A 22,372-nucleotide genomic window follows, 5' to 3' on the forward strand; every position below is an offset into this window, starting at 1 on the left:
TCTTATCAGAAATAACATGAACCTATAAACTGTACATTTGGCATTAGGTTTCAGGGTATTTTTAAAGAGTTTTTATATATATATATATATATATATATGACAATACAATAGTGCAAAATTACGTTACATTAATGAAACATACGATTACAATCCAAATTGTTTATGGATTACTGACCCTTACAATTCACATATTGGATAGAATTGGCACATTTTGTTCCATCGTAGTCATTTTTGACCTTCATTACTTGAGTGTAAGTCCTTTAATTCAAAGTTACACTTGAACTACTGATAAAGGATATCAGCATATGTTCATCTGTACATGTGATCTTGAGGGCATGGACTCAAGAAGAAGCCTGCAAAGTCCCAATTCTTCATTTGCAAAGCTTCACTACAGCATTCTTCCTCAGCAACACTTTAATCAGAGATCTGTGAGTAATTATCTGTGAAATTCAGTCTACCCTTTCTCATCTCCTGCAGAACAGTGACATGGCCACACAGAAGGGAGCAGAGGGAAGGAAAAGTCTAGAAGAATATGTAGCAGCCCATATAACCAAACTGGAATTTCCAATTAACAAATCAAACTTTATGAAGAGTTCTCAGGTGATTCTATTGGACAATCCATCACCCTCAGTGTACTGCTGAAATATATGTTGCTCAGAAATTACACAATAGATTATGGAAATTAGAACTTGTCTCAGATCCTTAGTTTACTACACTTTTTGTTGTTTTTTTGTTGACACTTTTCTTCTTTCTGAAGCTTTGTGAACCTAATTCTAGATATAGACTTGTTGACTCAACTTTTTCTATTTTAAAACCTTTACTATATTCACATGTTGTTTCAGATTAAGAATAAATCACATTATTACAGTGAAAATGATTAATAATTTTATTCAACAATTTTGATCAGTTGCATTTCTGCAAGCAAATATTACTTTTTACCATTATATCATATATGATTTAATTCCTAGGGACTCTTTAGAAATCTTGTTTTTTTATATCATCACAATTACTCCATTATTGCTAACTCCTACCAAATAACACTTAAAAGGAGAGAGAGAAAGAAGGCATATGAATGAATATATCTGTTTTGGGGGCTATCATCATGATAAAAGCTCTAAAGACTTAAATTTTTATTTAAGGATAAAAATTCATCAATATTTCCACTAGTGTTTTATTATCTTTTTAAAAATGGCATTTAGTCTATCCTGTCTTCCACAGCACTCATTGATTTGACTGTAGATTATCTATAACCTGAAATATGTTTTCTTTCTTTCTAAGTAAACTCCTGGTCTAAAGTATAATAATTTTTATTCTTTAATTATTTTAAAATAATGCATATTTTTTCTAAATAATTTGTTTTCTAAAATGTAGACTGCTTCCAGTTTATACCGACAATCAGATATTCTTGATTTGCTCAGGGCTCTTGAAGAAGAAACTCTGGGTGAGTTGTAGTTTCTTTATAAGTCCCTGAAGTCCTGCATTCCACCACAGAGAAGCTCTCCTTTGGCAATTTCGAGGTGGACAATGATGGCATCTTTAGTATTATCTCAACTGGGAGACTGAGGTGGCTAATGAGGCCAGTCTAAGATCGGGGATGTCCTGTTGTAAGTCTGGCACATATTTCTTATATAATGAGTAGTCCTGAGTTGTTAATTGAGTCTTTGGGTACCATTTCTGCTAAGTCTGCTTTTCTATCTCTTTCACCCTCATTAATCAAAATGAAATAGAGCCATGAATAGAAAAGTTAACCAATTAATATACCTCTATAATTTCACACTGTAGATATCACTCTTAACATTTTTTCAGATAAAATTTACTCACATTTGTCTTTTCACAATGAAATTCCAGAAAGCTCTAATTTAATATTCTTCACATTCACTATTAAGTCAAAATTATTGGTTGCCGAAAATTTTTAAAAAATCAATTTTTGAACTTTTCCAATGTTGTACTGAAATAATAAACATTTCTGTTGTTCTTTAAAGAAACACAATTAAGAATTAATTAAAATGTTATTTTTAATATTATTCTTTTTTCACTTATTAATGAAAATTGTTCTTAAGTTAACCTTTTTGTTTTAGCCTAGTTAAACTTAAAAATTGTCCACATGTAAGGTTGAGATTTTTTACGTTGAAATTCTGTTTATTATGAAGTTATCCATTAGAGTAGTCTTAATCACAATCTGGCTAAGAACTATTTTATTTCTGCCTCACTAAGCTAATACAATCCTGTTTATGGAATTTATGCCTTTAGAGTTTAAAACCTTTTGGCTCTTTTCTTTTTTATTTTGTACTGGGAATTGAACCCAGGGTTGTTTAAACACTGAGCCAAATCCCCAGCCCTTTTTAATATTTAATCTCAAGACAGGGTCTTGCTAAGTTGCTTAGGGCCTAGCTAAATTGCTGAGGCTGGCCTTGAACTAATGATCCTCCTGCCTCAGTCTCTCCAGACGCTGGGATTGCAGGTATGCCCTGAACCCAGTGGCTATTTTGTTTTTATTAGCTTTAGGAAAAGTGGATGGAGACTCAATTCCCTTTTCTAAAAATCATTATTTGTTCTGTCTGTTTGTGGACAGCTGAAATGAAGTCAAATTGTTGCATATATCTAAGGCCTATTTCTTTTAAAAATATTTTATTGTTTATTTTTAGTTATACATGACAATAGGATTCATTTTGACACAATTATAAAAGCATGGGATGTAATTTGTTCTAATTCAGTCTCCAATGCTTCCTCTTTACAGATTTTTCTGCTATTTACTTATAGTTTTTTTTAATTAGTGTTTTATGGATGTACTTGATGGTGAGATTCACTGTGGTATATTCATATAGGTACATAGGAAAGTTAGATCAGATTAGGCCTATTTCTTTACCAGAAATGATTGCCAAGAATTTTCTTGCTATTCAATTCTGTGACTTGAGCTATACCAACAGATAATAAGCTAAATTGACTATTAATTTACTGGTTGCTAATAACAGTGAAGGGAAAAGTCAGGCCTGCTTCAGTTCAATTATTTTAAGAAATGGTGTATGTGTTTTATAATGCAAATAATGCCTAGTCACCTCTGCTGCCAGTCTCACACTCTTCTATTAATTACAGAAGACGTGAATATATGCTTCCACACTCTTTTTCTTTTCTGAAGATATTCCTTTAGCTCAATTTTCAGTAATTCTTACCAGCTGCCCGCTTAACATCTTCAGGGTTTAGATCTGAAATTGAAGATAAAGTTCTGGGCTTCTCACATTATCTTTTATAAAAATAAAAGATAATATAGCTAGTGGTTTAGCTCAGTGGTAGAATGTTTGCCTAGTATGAACAAGGTGCTGAGTTCTATCCCAAGCATCAGTAATAGTAATAATAATAATAATAATAATAATAATAATAATAATTGAACACTTATTAACTAATCATTTGAAAATAATTTCATCTGTTCTACAAAGAACATATCAAGAGTATTCTGCTTCCACTTTACAGATGCAAAATATGAGGCTAAGAGAATTTAAGTAGCTTGCACATAGCTAGGGAATGGCAAAACACTGATACAATTCTAAATCTGTGCTCATCAAAAATCTTTATGCTTTAACTTGTTGTCATACCCTAATTGCAATTTCTCTTTCTACCTATCAATTGAGGACTTTGGAACCCAGGAAAGCAGTCTCTTAAATATAAGCAATGGATAAGCAGATCACAGAATCATGAAGTTTAGTGCCTTCAAAGAATCATAGTTATTGTCTAGTCCAGTCTTGTATTTTGCAAATTAAAAACATGCTGTTAGAAACCTAAAAAGAGTGGAATGAATATATATATATATATACTCACACTTTTGTTTCCTTTCCTTTCTTAACAATTGCTCCAGGCTAAGGACTTCCCATGAGTAGAGTGGGGGCTCCCAGAGGTGACCTTACCATCAGTATTACCTGTGGATTCATTCCTTACAACTCTTCCTGCTGGGTCCTTCCTCAAACTAATTGGATCTGATCTCTAGAGATAGTCCTTGAGCTCTAGCAATTTTAAAGACTCTCCAGATGATTTTGTTGTGCATCCAGATTTAAGAGCTATTATTATCAGCCACTCGCAACTTGAAAGAATGTCTGGAGACTGTAAATAACCTGCCCCAGATCACAGAATTAGTTAATGAGTTCCATGCTTGTGCATAAAATATTACACATAAAGAATGTTCTGGATCTTGAAATGGAGAAATACTTCTCTAATGTATTTAAAAAGAATTCAGGTGAACTAAGTAAAGGCAACATCTCATCATTTAAGTATAAAATAATTTTCATTTAATAGGCAGAATGTAGTCCTTAAAAGTGCCAGCTCATCAGAACTGGAGATATTTTTAACATACACATACCATGTCCCATCTCCAATCCAGAGTATCAGAAAGTGTGTATTATAAATAATCTTTGAAATGATTCTTGTGCAGCTGATCCAGGAAGTTCTTAACACATATGTGTTTGAGGACGACTGGTTTATGATAGGTAAGATGTTTCGGCAACTATATAGAAGGCACAGGATAACTTAGGAAATGTACTTTTTAATAATGTGGGTTTTTGTTTTTCTTGTTTCCCTCCTACTTATTTGAAGAGAATCCAATTATGTGGACCTGTAGGGCCCAAGAATCAGTAAATCTGTATTGCTAGTAATCACCTCTGGTGACCCTAGGTTAGGTGACCTAGGAACCATGCTTTGAGTAATACTGACAGAAGGCAATAAACACTGGAGAAAGGTTCTTTTTAAATCAAAATATTTTCAAAGAAAATTAAAACATGAACATATATTAATTGTGTGTTAGCAAAACTAAACCTAGCTTACTTAAATTATACCTAGGATGAATTTTGTGTATCAATAAATGTTTCAGATTATTAAAATAAGAATTTGAATAGTGCCATCAAATGCATATTTTAAAATAATTCCCAGTATATGTTTGATTTTCTTTAAATAATTAAATTTTCAGTGAATAGCAAGTTACAAAAGACATGGGTAGGAAATTATAGGGAGGAAAAAGATAAAGAAGGACGTTTAATTAACTGAACACTTGCTATATTCCACACTCCAGTAAAGAACCAAGATTGTTGGTTTTTTCCACCCATTAGTTTAAATAATCAGTTTCATGCTTTAACTGTTTATACAGAGAAACAATAAATAAATCTCTTAGGAATGTTTATGTCCAAAAATTATTTTGAGGTGGTCATCAAAATTTCATTTTCAAATTCATGCATGAATCAATTTAGATCTTAGATTAGAGAGTAGTAATTCTGGACAGAAATACACAAACAAAAAGGTCCAGAGAGGTTAAGTGGCTTCCTCAAAATTGCAATTTGTTGAACTAATAACCCAGAGTAGCATTATTCATATTTATGATTTAGCAGACTATCTTTCATTTAAGTTCTGTTAAATGTTTTTATAAAGTTCTTATGAATATAGATGCATTTAATATGAATAACCGAGAAGGAGTACAATTTGGATAGTAGTGGAGTTTACCCACTCATAAAATGCTACAAAATCTTTGGATGTGAGAAATCTGGAGAAACAAAATCATCTTAATTGATTGATGTTTGTAATACAACAGAATGCAGTCAGGGAGTTAGGGAGGAAATAAACTGTATTTCTCTCCCTGTGTGGTTCAGTAATAAATATCTGCCCTTCACAGTGCTTGTACTTTATATTCTCCTTAAATACTCATTTTATTTTCCATTAGAAACAGTTGGTATGTTATTAATATTTGAGTAGAATGTTACAAGTTCCAAATCCTATGTAATATTTCTTGCAATGTTACTTCTTTTGGAGTCTTAGAATGTGGTAAGAAAGAAAGAAATTATCATGACTTTCATCATCATGTAGGCACAATAAAATAAATACAGAACAGAATCTCCAATCAGTACCAATAAGCTGGTAACTATTACTAAATTTTAAAATTTTTATGACCATGAATGACATTTATTATTCATTCAATAAGTATTTGTTGAGATCCTCCTCTGCATTGTGCTAATCTTTTAGATTCTGTAATGTTTTATTAAACAGCTTAATTATAAGTTGTCAAGAAGTTCTCCTAAATGAGATCGGAGTTAAAAGGAACTCAAGGATATGATCAAGTATGAGGTCATAATGGAAAGACCTAAAACTTGTTTGGGAAACATTAATTAATGCAAAATCACTTTCGAGGCCACTAAGAATCAAGGAATTTAGCTTTAAAATAAGCCAAAACAAGTTTCCTATTATTTTCCTATTTAATTTCCAATTGGAGGGAAGAATTTAAAGGTTCAGCAAATAATTCCTAAGTATTCTATGACATTATACCTCGATAATATGAAATATTTTGAACTATCATTTATGCACATTATAGGATTATCAGGACATTTATAGTAAACATAACAATTTTAAGCTGATATTGGTTTACCACTAAAATAATTTTTCTCAGTTTCTACTTCATATTGTCAAATTTATGGCTGTTATAAAATATGTGACTACCATAGTTTTTCTTTTACAGAGTGTAGTACTGTTAGATATAAAGAATTCAGCATATATTCTTATTAGTAAAACCTATAATAAATAAATTTTATATATTTTTAATAATAAGATCTTTAATTAATAATTAAACATTCAGACCATTGATGTTATAACTTTGTGATATTTTGAAATCAAACATTTTAAATGGTCTGTTCTGTTCTTATATCCATAATATAATAATATATCACTGGGCATAATTATTTGTTTTTATATCCAGCCACAGGCAAAATCAATACATATTTTACATGAAATATCCTTATGAAGAATTGTAATCTATAGGATTTAATAAAGCAGTGGTTGAGAATCAGGTACCTTTTGATGGTTGCATTTCACTTAAATGAGAGCCCATTTTAATCTACTAAACTTCAACTCCTAAAATATTTAAACCAGAGAGAAATGTTAGCAAGTTTTACCCTTTATTTATTGCATACCTTCAAAGGTTGAAGTTCTTTCACAGAATGTACCATCATGTAGACACTAAGCAATGCCAATAGACATTCACATTTATAGGCACTGAGACATACTTTTATGGTAACTTGGGAATGCAAAGAGAACAATTATGGGATTAAGAGAGAGAGGCCATTACATTTTAATCTTAACTACTCTCACTAGTTGTGTGTGTGTGTGTGTGTGTGTGTGTGTGTGCATGCCTATCTTGAACAAATAATATCTCTGGATCACATTAGTTCACAAATAGAAGAGATAGGTTTATAAATATTGCTATAATTTGATCCTTCCCTAAATCTTATAGATCAATGGATCCAGAAGTGAAAGGTTCATTAATTTTGGCACTTCATATCAAGAAAACTTATTATTCTGGGACTTGGTAAGGGGTTTCAGTAAGAAGATGCACCAGTTAAACACTTATTGCCTTGGCTTAGTTCACATTATCAGCATATAATCATAGTCACAACACAAGAAAGAGCTCAAATTTGGAGTCAGCAATAGAGGAAACTTAACTCATGTGTTTCAGGTATTTGAAATAATCAACATCCACTTCAGCAATGGCAGGTTGAAGTGACCTTGAAAGCTTTTCAGCTTTCAGAGAAGTCTTGGGCTTTCTAAATGTGTTAGCAATGCATTTTCTTTAGATCCTTCCTCTCTATAGATAGAAATGACAAATAAATGTAAATATATGAATCTGACTATTTATCAATAAAATAAATATAAATGGATGTATTGACTAATAAGTCATACATACAAACATGCTATATTTTTAATAAAGAGAATAAATATTACATGGGGAAAAAAAGGTAATATAAAGAGAACCAAATGCGTAGACAAAGTTTTCATCTGAGAAACATGTCAAGTTACTAAACAACTAGGAAACTTTGCTAACGTGTCTTATTTTATTTTATTTTTCATTAAATCAATAGTGATCCACATAAACTCTGTTGAGAGTAGTATGTGTATAAACAGACTCAGGCTGGAATTGAAAGGAAGCTTTCCTTTATCTCTCTGCTTAATTGTGAGTTCCTTTTAAGACAATGAGAGCACCCTTTTCATCTTTCTGTGCTGGCTGTGAGACTGCCTGATACCAAGTGCCTATTCACTGTGACTAAAGAAATGAACCTGGGGAAGAAACCATCCTCTGTTCAATGCAAGCAACTTCCTTTGCTCAAATCCTTCCAGTGCTAGGGAGAGTTCATTCTCTCCATAAGGCAGTCTTGATTACTGGGCATACTTCCTTCTTACTGAATTGAAGTTTATCTCTATTTTCTATGTGGTGTATAAAATTGTGGGGTTGAATGCTAATACCAACATGCAAAAAGATGATTAAAATAAGTCACAAATATACCAAAGTGGATACCATCAGAACTATGTAATCCCTTTGATGATCTTTGGATAAAATGGAATAAAAACACCGGATATTCCTTTGCAGAATGCTTTCCTTGAAGAATCTTTAACATCTGGCTTTTCTTACCCACTATTTCTGCTTCTATCTAGCTCTTCCTTTCTCTAACACTATAGGGGAGAAATGCTGTAGGCAGATGAAAGTTCAGCGATAATTTTCTCCAAAAGTTTAGTGTCATGATAGGTTTATGTTGGTTCTATAAAGCCCTGAAGACCCTAGTCATATGTGCTAAGTATGAATATTTACTGAAATAGTATATAAGACATCATCTCCATAAATTAGTACCACTAGGCTAGAACTGTCACTTCACTGAAACAAACAAATATTTCCCCATGACTTTCAATGCCATTATCTCTTCATTTAACAAATATGTATCTAGATCCTACTGTGTTGATAACAATGTTTCCGGTAGATCCTCATTTTATTATATTTATCCACTTAAACTTCATACATTGATGATAGTTTATTTAGATTCTCTTAAGTGACGGGAGAGATCTTTCAAAAGTTATGTCTATTTATTTGTCCATATAGTAAAATAAAACTATTTTAAATATTTGGGCTTCAGAAAAAATATTTTAAATTGATAAGTAATTAAAAATTAAACATAAATAGTACCATTTATGTATATGATGTACCTATAGATATCTGTTTCATTCTTATTTGAGGAAATAATTTGCTATGTTTTAAAAGTGAGTGTTATTAGGATTGGGAAGAGCACTATCCTAGATCCTATTAAGTGTTATTAGGATTATTTTCTGGGCACTGAAAATCATAACCAATTGGATATTTAATAATTCTTGAAGACTTAAAATTAAGATCATGAGAATAGGTGGTTGCATTTGCATGTCAACTTAATGAAAATAAAACAGAGATCTAACAGCTCCCTGAATAGAATAGTTCTGCTTCTATCTTTCATATTCAATACATAAATAATTTTCTTTGCAAATGCCCCAAACAGATAAACACTGATCAGATAGATAGATACACACTTTGTTTGACTCTGAAGTCTTAGAGGTCATAATTTTTGATTTTAGTACATTCTTTCTTTGTTAACATTTTTCCAACTTGGAACTAGAGATTATAATATTTAGCAAAATCTTTCATATTTTAAGATTGCATCTTAATTTCCCAAAATGATTAAAGAGATGATCAGTGTAAAAAAAACCAATCAAATCATAAACATATTATAGATTACTACAAAAATATGAAAAATAATGTTTATAAATGATAGTGAAGAATAAATTATTTTTTCAGTGCACATAATTAGGTATATACAGGATAATTTAAAACCAAATGGAATGATAGCTAATGCTGAGGCTCTTAAAAATCTTCATCAAAATATACATGTTACCCAAGAGAAAGTGATAAAAATAAGTTGTGACATGAAAACAGTGTTGTTTTTCTTCGTATCCTCAAAATTTGGATGATATCTCATCAAAGTATTTTACTAAATGTGCAGATGATGGAAAAACTTTAATTCCAAAACCATTTCTCTAAATTGCCAACGGACTTGTATTCTTGATGCCTTTTTACATGATCACAAGCCAAGCATGCATGTGATTCCCAAAACCGTGGAAGATTTACAGTGAAATCTTTCCTCCAGTTAAAGTAACTAAGGTATAACTTATTGTTTTTGTCGACTTCCTTTAGATACTTGGCTAGCTCACTGGGAGAGTTATAATCTTCCACATGAATGAACGAATCTGCTGGAATATAATTCTCATAGTTTTCCCTAGATGGTCCCAGAACAACAGGTACAGAGCCAGCCAAAAAAGCATTGTAGAGCTTTTCTGTGATGTAATCTTTGTGGATTGAGTTTTCAAAAGAGAGATAAAATTTACATGTAGAGATGGTAGGAATCAAATTTTTATCATTCACATATTCTCCAAATGCTTGCCCATAGGTGTGGATTTCAATACTTTTGCTTAGCTCATTGTAATACTTGACCCTGGCATGTTCAGGGTTCCAGTTACTTACAACCCAACACACCAACTTCTCTTTGCTTGGCACTTCAAACACGAAGGGGTTTGTGCTCACCGTCAAGAAGCCATAAGGCACTTGGATATCTGAGTCACGGCGGTAGGTTAGAGTCAGGTTGAACAGATGCTCAATACCACTCTTCTGGGGAGTATGAGTTGGTGATTCCAAATTCATCCAAATCCATTTCTGGAAGGGCGGTCTGGCCTGCTGAGGTAAATTAGTCAGATCCCAGCTGATGTCTCGGTGATGTATCAGGACTGCGTGTGATTTGTTGTACAGTGAACGGTCTGTTGTGAGATGACATCCTTGGATATTGAACATTGCTTGGCAGGATGTAAGGTCAAAGGTTTGCCCAAAAGGCCACACCCACACCAAAATAGTAGTTTCATTAAAATAATCAGTTTTGGTGGAGAAGAAATTTTTCATTTTTAGCACTGAGCTGGCTGACTCCATTGGGCTGAAAATCCAGCTGTTGGTGGGCTTGATGTAAATAAGCAGACATGCCATGAAGCAGCCCAAGATAATGCAGACAATTAAAAATGGGCGGAGAATTCCTTTGGATGTTGATGTCATAATTTTTTCTGGGGAATAGAGAAAGGAAGGGTTAGTGTAAGGATAAAAGAGAGAAAAAAGAGAAAGAGATGGTACATTATAAAATAAACAATCACAAAATCAACTGCTTTTCCTTTTCAGTGTTATCAAACCATTCAGAAAAAAAAAAGCTTTCACTTAAGCAAAGAAACTGATTTTAATCAAAAGTTTTCCAGAAACTCTTCTCTACAAATAATGAGTCAGAATTTGTTCTAAATTTATCTGGATATTTTCAAACCAAGTTACATTTTTCTCTAGTGTCATCCATACCAGTTCTATTTTTACTTCCTTGTAGAAAACTGGAACAATATAGTCTGTCTTCACTAAAGCCGTGACAAAAATTTTTAATATGTTGATACTCCATCATATTTGTGAACATTTGTAATTTGATATAGTCACCTATTTGCTAGCATATTTAGACTATAACTTTTTAGTTCAGATGAAATTCAATAGAAACCTGAACTTTTAAAAAGAAAAAAATATGATGATGATGATGATGGTGACTATTTTTGCCTATGCAAGTTTATCTTTGCTGTTTACAAATGTATTAGAACAGTAATGTGATTTTACCTGGCAACTCTTGACTTGACATCTTATTTTTTAACATTGTAATACCTTCATTATTATTATCTTAGAAAAGCTTCTTTTGTTTTTATTTATATAGTTTTCTTACAATATTATATGTGTTAATAATCCTTTAGAGAATCCTGAATCTACCAGGTTGTAATAACTAAATGCTCTACTGGCTTTAGAACAGCAATTTCTTTTATGTAGTATCAAGGTATTTAAAAGGTTTTCTTTGTGTGGGAGATTCAAGATAGTGGATTAGAGGAGGGCTGCATTTCTAGTTGATCCGTGGCTTCGGATTTATGCATGAAGAGTACTCCCACAGTCAGGTAGATGAAAGGGAATTCAGAAACTCTTAGACACCCAGAAATTCAGATGCATTGAACAAAGGGCAAGAAAGTGTAAAGCTGGTGGTGGCAGTGACAGCAGCACTGGTTCAGTGCAGATGGGAGAGAGAAACACAATGCACAAATTTGACAGAAAAACAACTATAGAACAGAAAAGCAAACTGAACTTAGCTGAAGCAAATGTTGCACAATGAGCTAGTCTTGAACATCTGAAAAATGCTCTGTGTTTCTCAACTGGCCAATGAAGTGGAGGCTGGGAGCCATTTTGAATAGGCCACATTGTGGCTTTTGCTGATGCAGGAGCCCATGGCATCATAGCAAATATTGTCATACTGTCCCAACAAGTGCCCATTGGGTGACCTAGGGTGTATATAGTGGATTAAAACAGACACAGAGAAAATTGTACCCCAGGAATTCAAATCAGAGATACAGAAGGGAGTGCAACTTGCTTTCCCTTTGAGTCTGGTGGCTCACACAATCAGTTGATGAGGGTCAGGAAGTCAACAGGTGAGTGTGATTACACTTAGGATTGAGCCTGGAAAGGGCCACACAGGTAGCAGGTGGAGTATGTGAGACCCCTGCAGGGTTGTCTCTCCTGCTCTACTAGTAACTTCCTGAGAGGCCCCTGAGAACCAGGTATTGAAATGCCCTAGAAATGGGTATTTACCTGGCTCTAGGGATGTGGTAATCTAATCTCTTCAGAGTAGACACCACCCAATGAAACTCCTAAGGCCTGATTAGAGCTAAGCCCAGATACTAGACCTTCCCATTTAGAACTCTATAGCAGTCCAATTCTGGAAGCACACAGATCTGTTCTGTCGGGACAAAATTTCAATTGACATTATTACCCATTTCCTCCTACCTTACTGCGGTTGCAGATCATTCCAACTGGCAGCTCCTTGGGCAACACAAAAAGAAGGATTTAACAACCCCTACCTTTTGCTCTCTCTAGAATACACAGCCCAAGAAGAAACAGAAAGTACAGTCTTGTATAGGCAGTGAGCATCCATCCTTGTTGACAGCTTGGACCACCTCAGAAAAGACAATTCTTTCATTTCTGATTAAGAATTTCTTTTCCTCCTCCTCCTCCATTTACTCCTTCCTCTTCTTTGTATTCTTTCTGTGCTGTTGGTTCACAGCTATACATACATGAATATACTTGTTTCCTTTTTTCTTATTCATCATGTTTTAAACATGTATTGTTTTTCTTTGTTTTGTCTTTTGAAGGTTAGGTTTTTTTGTTTGTTTTTTTACTGGTTTCCCTTTCTTCTCCTTTTTTCCTCCAACAGCCAGATTCTCTTGTTTGTTCTTTCTCTATTTTGTTTTCTTTTTTCTCCCTCTATATAGCTATCACTGACTACATCTCTTCTGCTTTCTTTCTGTTCACATTTTGAATATTCTAAATTTCTTTTTTCTTCTAGTCACATTTTCTTTTAACAAACTGTATTTATTGCGATCTTTTAAAACTATTTAATCAAACATAACTGCTGCCCCACCATTGATGTTATTGTAATTATTATTACAGTGGATGATAAAGTTGACACCTGTTATTTACTTTTATCCAGTTCATGACTATTTATTGTTGTTGCTGTTTGTAATTTTTGACCCCACCATTTTTGTTTTTGAGATAATTAGTCTTGTAGATGTTGTAGTAGGCACCAGGTGTTTACTTTAATGCTGTATGTTGTTCACTACTCTTCTTGCTATTGTTTGCTTTCCCTTTTAATGTGAACTGCTGGGAATTGACTGAGACACTGCAAATCACAGGGTACAGATTCTGATGCTGAGTTACTCCAAAACCCAGAAAGGAACAGTCACCTTGTTCATAAACAAACTAGTCATGTTCAAACTTTAGTGACACTAATTGTAGAAGGCCGGCTGGCTGCAAAATAACCGGGGGGTGACGAATAACTTGTGTACGTTGATACAGCAGGAGTAGGAGCCGTTTATTGTATGACAGGAGCAGTATTTATACATTCCACACAGTTTATCTAATTAGCATAAACTAGATACAGCAGTCAACCAATCAGGAATCTCCACACTTAATGGCTCGTTTTTGTTACTTCTCAAACCACTCCCTCTGGCATTTTGCCAGGCACCATCCAGACTTGTTTAAGAACTCTAACATTCCCCTGGCAAAATGCCAGGTGTTATTTTTGACTTCTTTACAGACTCTAACACTAATGATATTAAAGGGGCAGTAACCCCTAACCAATGTTCAGGCCCCAAGTAGAAAATAGTTAGGGGACCCTCAAGTCCTACTCATGGGCATCCACTCCAACAACAAACCAGAATGTAGAAAAAGACATCTACAAGGGGCCTTAATCTAGAGTTCTCATATGACTCTTTAAAATATACAGGTTTCTTATGTGAGAAAAAGCAATCATAAAAATGGTACCAAACATACTCTGCTGTAAACAACACAATTGCCAGATCAACAAGAAGTACTCCACTTTTGTGAGATCTACAGGGAAAGTTGGATCTGAATCTTTGACACAACACACACTGTCAAACTACACTGAGCATCAACAAAGAACAACGAAGGAACTATACTACAAAACTTTATAGGACACATCAAGAAAAGTACAGATCAATATCCCTGATGTACTCAGAAGCAGAAATCCTCAATAAAATATTAGAAAGTTATAAACAACAATATATTAAGAAAATTATACAAAAATTATACAATATAACCAAGCAGATTTTTATTCCAGGGTAATAAGGCTGGATAAGAAAATCAACAAATGTAATTCATCACATAAATAGGATTAAGGGCAAAAATCACTCATCTCAATAGATACAGAGAAACCTTTTGACAAAATTCAGCACTCACTCATGATTAAAAAAAAAAAAAACTAAATAAAGTAGGGATACAAGAATTTACCTAAATAATAAAGGCTATATATGACAAACCCAAAACTAACATAATAGTGAATGAGGAAAACCTTAAAACACACATTTAAAACTCTGGAATGAGATTTGATTCAATATATAACTAGCAATTCTAGCCAGAGCAATTAGGCAAGAAAAGAAATAAAAGGGACAAAAATAGGGAAGGAAGAGCTAGAATCATTACTATTTGCAGATTATCTGATCCTATGCTTAGAAGATACAAAAAAGCTCCACCAGAATTTTGCTAGAGCTAATAAACAAATTCAGCAAAGTAGCAGGTTACAAATCAATAGCTTACTTATATAATCATAATGAAGCTGCTGAGAATGAAATCAGGAAAACAATGCAATTTACACAAGCCTGTAAAAAAAATCTAGGAATAAATCTAACCAAGGAGGAGAAAGACCTCTACAATGAAAGCTATAAAACACCAAAGAAAGACACTGAATTAGACATAAGAAGATAGAAGGAACTTTATGTTCATGGAATAGGCATACTTAATATTATTAAAATGTTCACATTACCAAAAGCAATGCAGTTCCCATGAAACTACCAATGACATTCTTCACAGAACTAGGGAAAAAAAAGTTCTACAATTTACTTGAAGGGGCATAAAAAATGATCCTCAGCCAAAAAAGCAATGAGGGGACCATTGTAATACCTGGCTTCACTTTTTCTATGGAGCTATAGTAATCAAATTTGCATGGTATTGGCATGCAGTCCAATGGAACAGAATAGAAGAAAACTATGTAGAAAAAAGAAAAAGCAAAACACAGAGGCAGAACCACTCAGATACAGTCATTTGATCCTTGAAAAATGTGCTAAAAATATATGCTGGCAAAAAGACAGCCCTTTTAACAAATGATGCTGGGGAAACTGGTTATTCATATGTAGATGAATAAGCCTAGATACCTATATCTTACCCTACAAAAAATCAAATCAAAATGGATTAACTACCTAGAAAATAGACCATAAAGTTTATAGCTCCTGGAAGAAAATTTAGGTCAATACTCCACCGTAAAGACTCCCAAAGCTCAGGAAATAATATTAAGAATTAATGAATAATATGGCATCAAATTAAAAACATTCTGAACAGCAAAGGGAATAATTGAGATTGTGAAGAGAGAATGGGGAAAAAATCTTCTGATAGAATTAATATCTACAATACATAAAGAATTAAAAAAAAACCTGCCACTAAATCCTAAATAACCCAATTAATTAATGGGCAAATGAATGAAACAAGCACTCCTCAAAAGAAAAAAATCAAAATGGCCAACAAATATATGTTCAATAACTTTGGCAATTAAGAAAATACAAATCAAAACTACACTAAGATTTCATCTCACTCCAGTTGAGAATGACAACCATCAAGAGTGCAGACAATAATAAAAGCTGGAAAGGATGTGGAGAAAAGAAACAATTTTACATTCTTGATACAACTGTAAATTAGTACAATTACTATAAAAATCTTTATGACGATTCCTCAAAAATCTAAGAATGGAACTACTGTATGATGTAGCTATGCCAGAAGTCACAACTTGATATTTATTACAAAGAAAGAAAGTCAGCATATTATAGCAGTAAATGCATGCCCATTTTTATAACAGCCCAATTCAGAATAATCAAACGATAGAACCAGACTAGGTACCCATCAATAGAAAAATGGAGAGAGAAAATGTGGTATATATACACAATTGAGTCTTTTATTCAGCTGTAAAGAAGAATGAAACTATGCAATTTTCAGGAAAATGGAAGGAACTTGAGAATATTATGTTAAGTGAAGTAGCCAAACTCAAAAATTTCTGTCAAGGGTTGTGTGTTTTCTTTCATATATAGAAGCTATGCAGAAAAATAAAAAACAAGGTATGGGGGAATCTATGAAAATTAAAGGGAGATCAGTAAAGGAAAGGGACCAGGAGAGGTAAGGAAGGTAAGGAAATGGAAAATACTGGGAAATGATATTAACAAATTATATGGTTTTATCAAGTAGAGGTATGAATGTTTAACAGTGAATCCCGATAACACATATACTTCTAAAAAATACAGGAAAACAAAACAAAACAAAATAATCCCCCCATTTTTCCCAATAAAATGGTATTACTTACATAAGAAAAAAAAATAAATGGATTCTCAAAGGATGAAAATATGAAGAATAATTATTTTAATTATTTTTTTTTAGTTTTAGCTGGGCACAATACCTTTATTTTATTTATTTTTATGTGGTGCTGAGGATCAAACCCAGGGCCTCACACGTGCTAGGTGAGCACTGTACCACTGAGCCACAAACCCAGACCTCATGGAGAATAATTTGATCTTGTGAATTTTAGCAGATAGAGATTAGAGAATTAGGTAGAGTCCTTCTAAAAAATGTCTTCAAGGTTTTCCTCCTTTTATATTATTCCTCTTTATGAATATGGACACATACATATGATATGTAATATATTTGCAAAATATAGATTTTAACGGATTTCTTATTGACCCTCTGAAAATCATATTATTCTCCTTAACAAAATAATATAGTCTGTCAATTTCAAATTCATTAAAAGTACCTCAAAATATTGATCACAACTAGCATAGACATTTTGAAAATCATATATATATTTTGCCATGCCACTTTTCTTAAAGCTTTTGATATTCTCCAAGTAGTAAAACTTGGTTTTGTGAGTCCAAAGATTCTGGACATTGCATTCTAGAGTACAGCTAGAACTGAAATATTGGAATGGAAAGACTAGCTTACTGTCAAAGTTAGCTTCAGTCCTGCAGTCAGTAAGAGAAAAGAAAAAAAAAAGTATGTTTTAAATATGTTCAGGAATTAGTACTTAACCCTTTAAATACAGAGAAAATCAGGAAAGACTTATCAAAGAAATATTATTTAGATCAAAGTGGCATTGCAATTACTGCATGTTGAACTTCATGATATATTGTTAAAACAGTATCTGTAAGAAAATTTATAAGTTTATACAGTTTTGGGGAAATTAATTAATTGGTTAACCCAAAGAGCTAGACAAAAGAACAATGGTAAAAGCTAAAGAAATAAGAAGGAAACATTGAGATAAAGATAGAAACCATTGAAGTTGAGGATAAAGATTTGAGGTAATTAGTGATGTCACAAACTTTGAAAATACCAATACAAACTTCAGGAACAGATAATAAAGACAGAAAAAGGACATTCAATTTAAATATTAAAAGGCCAAATCACTAATTTAACAAACTAAAATAAGAAAAGACTATCTTGAATAATTTTATGTTAATAAGTTTGAAAGACCTGATTAAATAAACAGTTGTAATTTTTCATCAGTGGAAAAATACCAGCATTGCTACAAGAGAAAACCAAAAATTTCCATTAAAGAAATGATACCTAAAGATGTGGGATTTATGAATGACAACTAAAACAAAAATTACAGCAGAAAATTCTGCAGGATGACATCAATTCAATGACTTGGGAATATTACCCAACTTTTAAAAACAAATTTTTTTTAGAAGATAGAAAAGTAAAATAAGAAGCTTAACTCATGAAGTCAATTATAATCATGTAATCAAAATAAGATACAGAAGGCCAGTTGTGGTGGCACACACCTGTAATCCCAGAGATTTAGGAGGCTGAGGTAGGAGGATCATGATTTCAAACAAAAGTGAGGTGCTAAGCAATTTAGTGAGACCCTGTATCTAAATAAAATACAGAATTGGGCTTGGGATGTGGCTCAAGTGGTCAAGAGTTCAATCCCTGGTAACCCCCCTCCAAAAAAAAAAAAAAAAAAAAAAGATAGAGAAGGTCTTTTTCAAAAGTCAATTTTAAGCTACACGTATGGCACCTGTTTATAATCCCAGCAACTCAGTAGACTAAGGCAGAAGTATTGTAATTTGGAGGTCAGCCTGAGAGACTGTCTCAAAAAAAAAGTATATATACACACATATATATAGGCTATGAATGTAGCTCAGTGGAAGAGTGTCCTTTGGTTCTATTGTAAGCACTGCAAATACATACATATATACATGGATAGTCAATTTCACTTGCAAATACAGACACACAAATACAAGAAATTTATCAATAAAAAGTATTGAAAGTGTATCAAGATGCAGTTCAACAGGAGATTTATGGTAGTTATATTTGATCCTTCTTCATAAATTTAAGTAGTTGAACAATTTCTCATTTTTACAGAAACTTGTAAAACTAGTGGAAGGATCTTTTTATTCTCTCAATATTAACATTTAATATACATGAATTTACTTCCCATTGCAGTGTTTTTATGCTATGAGACTGAAGTCTAATGTTTTCTAGAAATGCTCTGATTGGAAGTTTCCTTAAACCCTTATCAAATTGAAATGCAATGACAACCATCAAAGTAATAGCATTCCATTTAAACTGTATGTATGATAAAATTAAAACAGATTTGCCAAACACTATGCTAAATTATTTTAAAATTTGATCCTTAAAAAACTATCTAAATAAATGATGTTTCAATTCAATGCAATCAGACTACAAACAGCAATAACGACCATCTAACAAATGCTTACTCTCAACCGGGCCTTGTGCCAAACATTTTGCACACATCATTTTTTCATCCTCATACAGCTACTATGAAGAAGTTTTTTTTTTTTTTTTTTTGTTAATCAATTCTTTACAGATGAGGGAATTGGGTGCCAGAGTTATAAATGACTAGGTTAACCATTAGATTATGCTTTCTCTTGCCTTGTACAATTTTCTTTAAACAAATAATACAAACATTAATAATCCATTCATATTTGGCACCTTGAGTTTCGTTGTCTTGATTTCCCTGGTCTCTACCCTTTGCTCTATAATTAAGGACTATTATTTCATGAGCTCAATTTAGGCCAATTTTTCTTAGCCAGATTGATACATGACACTTCTGTTGGACTTTGAGAACTTATATTTATCTCTCTCTCTCTCTTCCTCACCCACCCTTCCACCTCATACCCCCAGTGTATATCTATTAATTTATATTATATTCCCATTTTATAATAAAGAAACTGAAGCCCAAAAGTTTTAAGTAAACTGCCCAAGATTACACAGCTAGTAAGTGGTAGAGCACACTTTCAATTTCCTGTCATTTGACTCCTGAGTCTGGGCACTTGATGACTATTTTTTTTTTTAATGTTGTATCTGCATGTCTTTTCTTTTTTTTAAATTTCAGTTGTTCATAGACCTTTATTCATTTATTTTTTAAAATTTATTTACATGTGGTGCTGAGAATCAAACCCAGTGCCTCACAGCTGCCAGGCAAGAGTACTACTGCTGAGCCACAGCCACAGCCTTTGATGACTATTTTTTATGATCCCTAATTTCACAGACTTCAGCCAGAGAATGTAATTATCTCAGTAATAATAGAATTTCAGCTCCATGAGAGACTTTGCTTCCTTCACTGCTGTATTTTTACCATTAAAATACAGTAGGTGCTTAATATATGCTGTATATGTTATAAGGATGAATGGGTAAGTTACTGTCTCAACTATGTGCAAAATACAGATAGGTAACTATATATATCAAAAAATGAACCAAATCTGAATGAATAAATGTTTACTTACTTATCTTCTCTGGGAATTTAAAATATATTCCTCTATGGAATAACTGCCTTTGAAATTGAGATATAGGTATTCCTACCAGCAAATGAACAAAATATCCTAGTTTATCTCATTGTCATGTCTCAAAGTTGACATTTATCTTTTATGTGTTTATGTGTTAGTTCCATAACTTTTTAAAAATCTTTTTAGTTAAATGAGGGAGAATTGGTCAGCAAGCAGAAAACAATTTTCTAATATGCTTTCTTCTTTTTTTTCCAGTTTTTTATAATTCCTGGGTCTTTTGTATTACTGGTTTACTCTTTACAACCTCCTCCCTCAATTTTTCACTGCTGTTGGGGTCAATTACTCAGCAAGAGGACAATTACTCAGTAACCTCTATTTATACAGAAATTGTCAGCAAAGTGTGTCTCCTAAAGCCAAAATGACATTCTCTTGACAGGAATCTTTCCATCTGTTCCTCATAACTAAAATCTAGTTAGATACTCAGCAGATCTCCAATTGTTAATCAAACCACTCTATTTTTAAAACATCCTTAGTAGTATTCCTATAGCACTCAGTAGAGGCAGCAACAAACTTATAACATAAAGCAAATTGTAGCAGTAAACATGATAATTAAAACTTTTTCAAGTATTTTTAACAGTTTTGGGTATATGAGAGAATATAAAGGCTTTAACATTAAAAAATAAGAGAATATTTGGTAAAAAAAAATGTTGCCTGATAAGGCTTGGTGTGGAAATGATTCAGTTTTCCATTAAGGAACTATTTCCATTCTTTAAAGATGCTCTAGAATATTAGAACACTTGAACTAAAAAAAAAAAAAGGTTAGAATTGTGATTCTCAAACCATTACCCATACCAAGGTATTTGGGAGAGAAATGTGAAACTAAGGAGAATAGTAGACATCTTTGAGGAGTAGTAATTCTTTTTTAAGTGGTTATGTGTGTGTTTCTTTTCTTTTTTTTCCCACAGAGGAATTTAATTCTATTTAAATGGAAAGAAACAGAAGTATACTATATAAAAGAATTGAATACTTGCCTAAAACCAATATAGAACCAACCTATTAGGGCTGTAACTTGCTACTTTGAGACATTATCCCTGTTGGTGCTACTATTTATGTTTCAACCCACCTCCCCTCTCATTCTAGCAGTGATGTGGAATTGTGAAATATTTCCCCTTACATCTTTAGAAACTCTCAGGTTAATGTATTTGAAAATCAATGGTAGTGTATTTACTCTCTATTTCTTTGCGTGGGTGCATGATCACACCATTTCTGGTAAGATGCTGTATCCATAGTAAAAACATGTGAAAGAAATTGGTAGGATCTACTCATACTAACTCCAAGTACTATAAATAAATCATTAATAAATTAATAGGTGGACTAAAGTCAAAAACAGTTTAAAAAATGGATGGCCAGACAGGTGTAGTGGCACACAGCTGTAATCCCAGTGGCTCGGGAGGCTGAGTCAGGGGGATTGTGGAGTTCAATGCCAGCTTCAGCAACAGTGGGATGCTAAGCAACTCAGTGAGACCTCTCTCTAAATAAAATTCAAAATAAGGCTGGGGATGTGGTTCAGTGGTTGTGTACCCCTGAGTTCAATCCCCAATACCCCTCCCCCCAAAAATAAGAGTGGCCACATAATACCACACTTTAACATTTTTTTAAAAAATAAAAACCTGTGAAGTGCTTCGGATAGTGTCTGAACAACAGTAAGCACTGTGTGTTTGCTGTTGTGCTGTTATTCCCCGTTAAAGAACCAACAACAGAGTTCTTAGGTGATCCTCTTATGATAATAGTTGTCTTCAGCTTTCTATGCAAGCTATCATCATTTTGGGGGCTGGGGATGTGGCTCAAGTGGTAGCACGCTTGCCTGGCATGCGTGCGGCCGAGGTTCGATCCTCAGCACCACATACAAAAAAAGATGTTGTGTCCACCGATAACTGAAAAATAAATATTAAAAAATTCTCTCTCTCTCTCTCTTTAAAAAAAAGAAAAAAAAAACTATCATCATTTTTATCCATACACTCATAAAACTCTCCCCTAAGTTCAAAATATAAGTCACTATAAATGACTGGATAAAATATATAGGAAGAGTTCC

At 33.0% G+C, this 22,372-nt stretch overlaps 1 protein-coding gene across 5 annotated transcripts in view; it reads right to left on the minus strand.

The window, feature by feature from the left end:
- Window positions 1-5,535: 5,535 nt before the first annotated feature.
- The window catches only part of Fut9 (fucosyltransferase 9), a 191,347-nt gene continuing 174,510 nt past the window's right edge, over window positions 5,536-22,372 (minus strand). For all 5 annotated transcript variants that reach the window (XM_027928383.2, XM_071613196.1, XM_071613198.1 and 2 more), the window contains one exon: window positions 5,536-10,920. In XM_027928383.2, coding sequence (XP_027784184.2) covers window positions 9,833-10,912 — 1,080 coding nt within the window. In that variant the 5' untranslated portion in view covers window positions 10,913-10,920 and the 3' untranslated portion in view covers window positions 5,536-9,832. The remainder of the gene's footprint in view (window positions 10,921-22,372) is intronic.

The sequence above is a fragment of the Marmota flaviventris genome, chromosome 6 (assembly GCF_047511675.1).
Source record: "Marmota flaviventris isolate mMarFla1 chromosome 6, mMarFla1.hap1, whole genome shotgun sequence".
Classification (NCBI taxonomy): domain Eukaryota; kingdom Metazoa; phylum Chordata; class Mammalia; order Rodentia; family Sciuridae; genus Marmota; species Marmota flaviventris.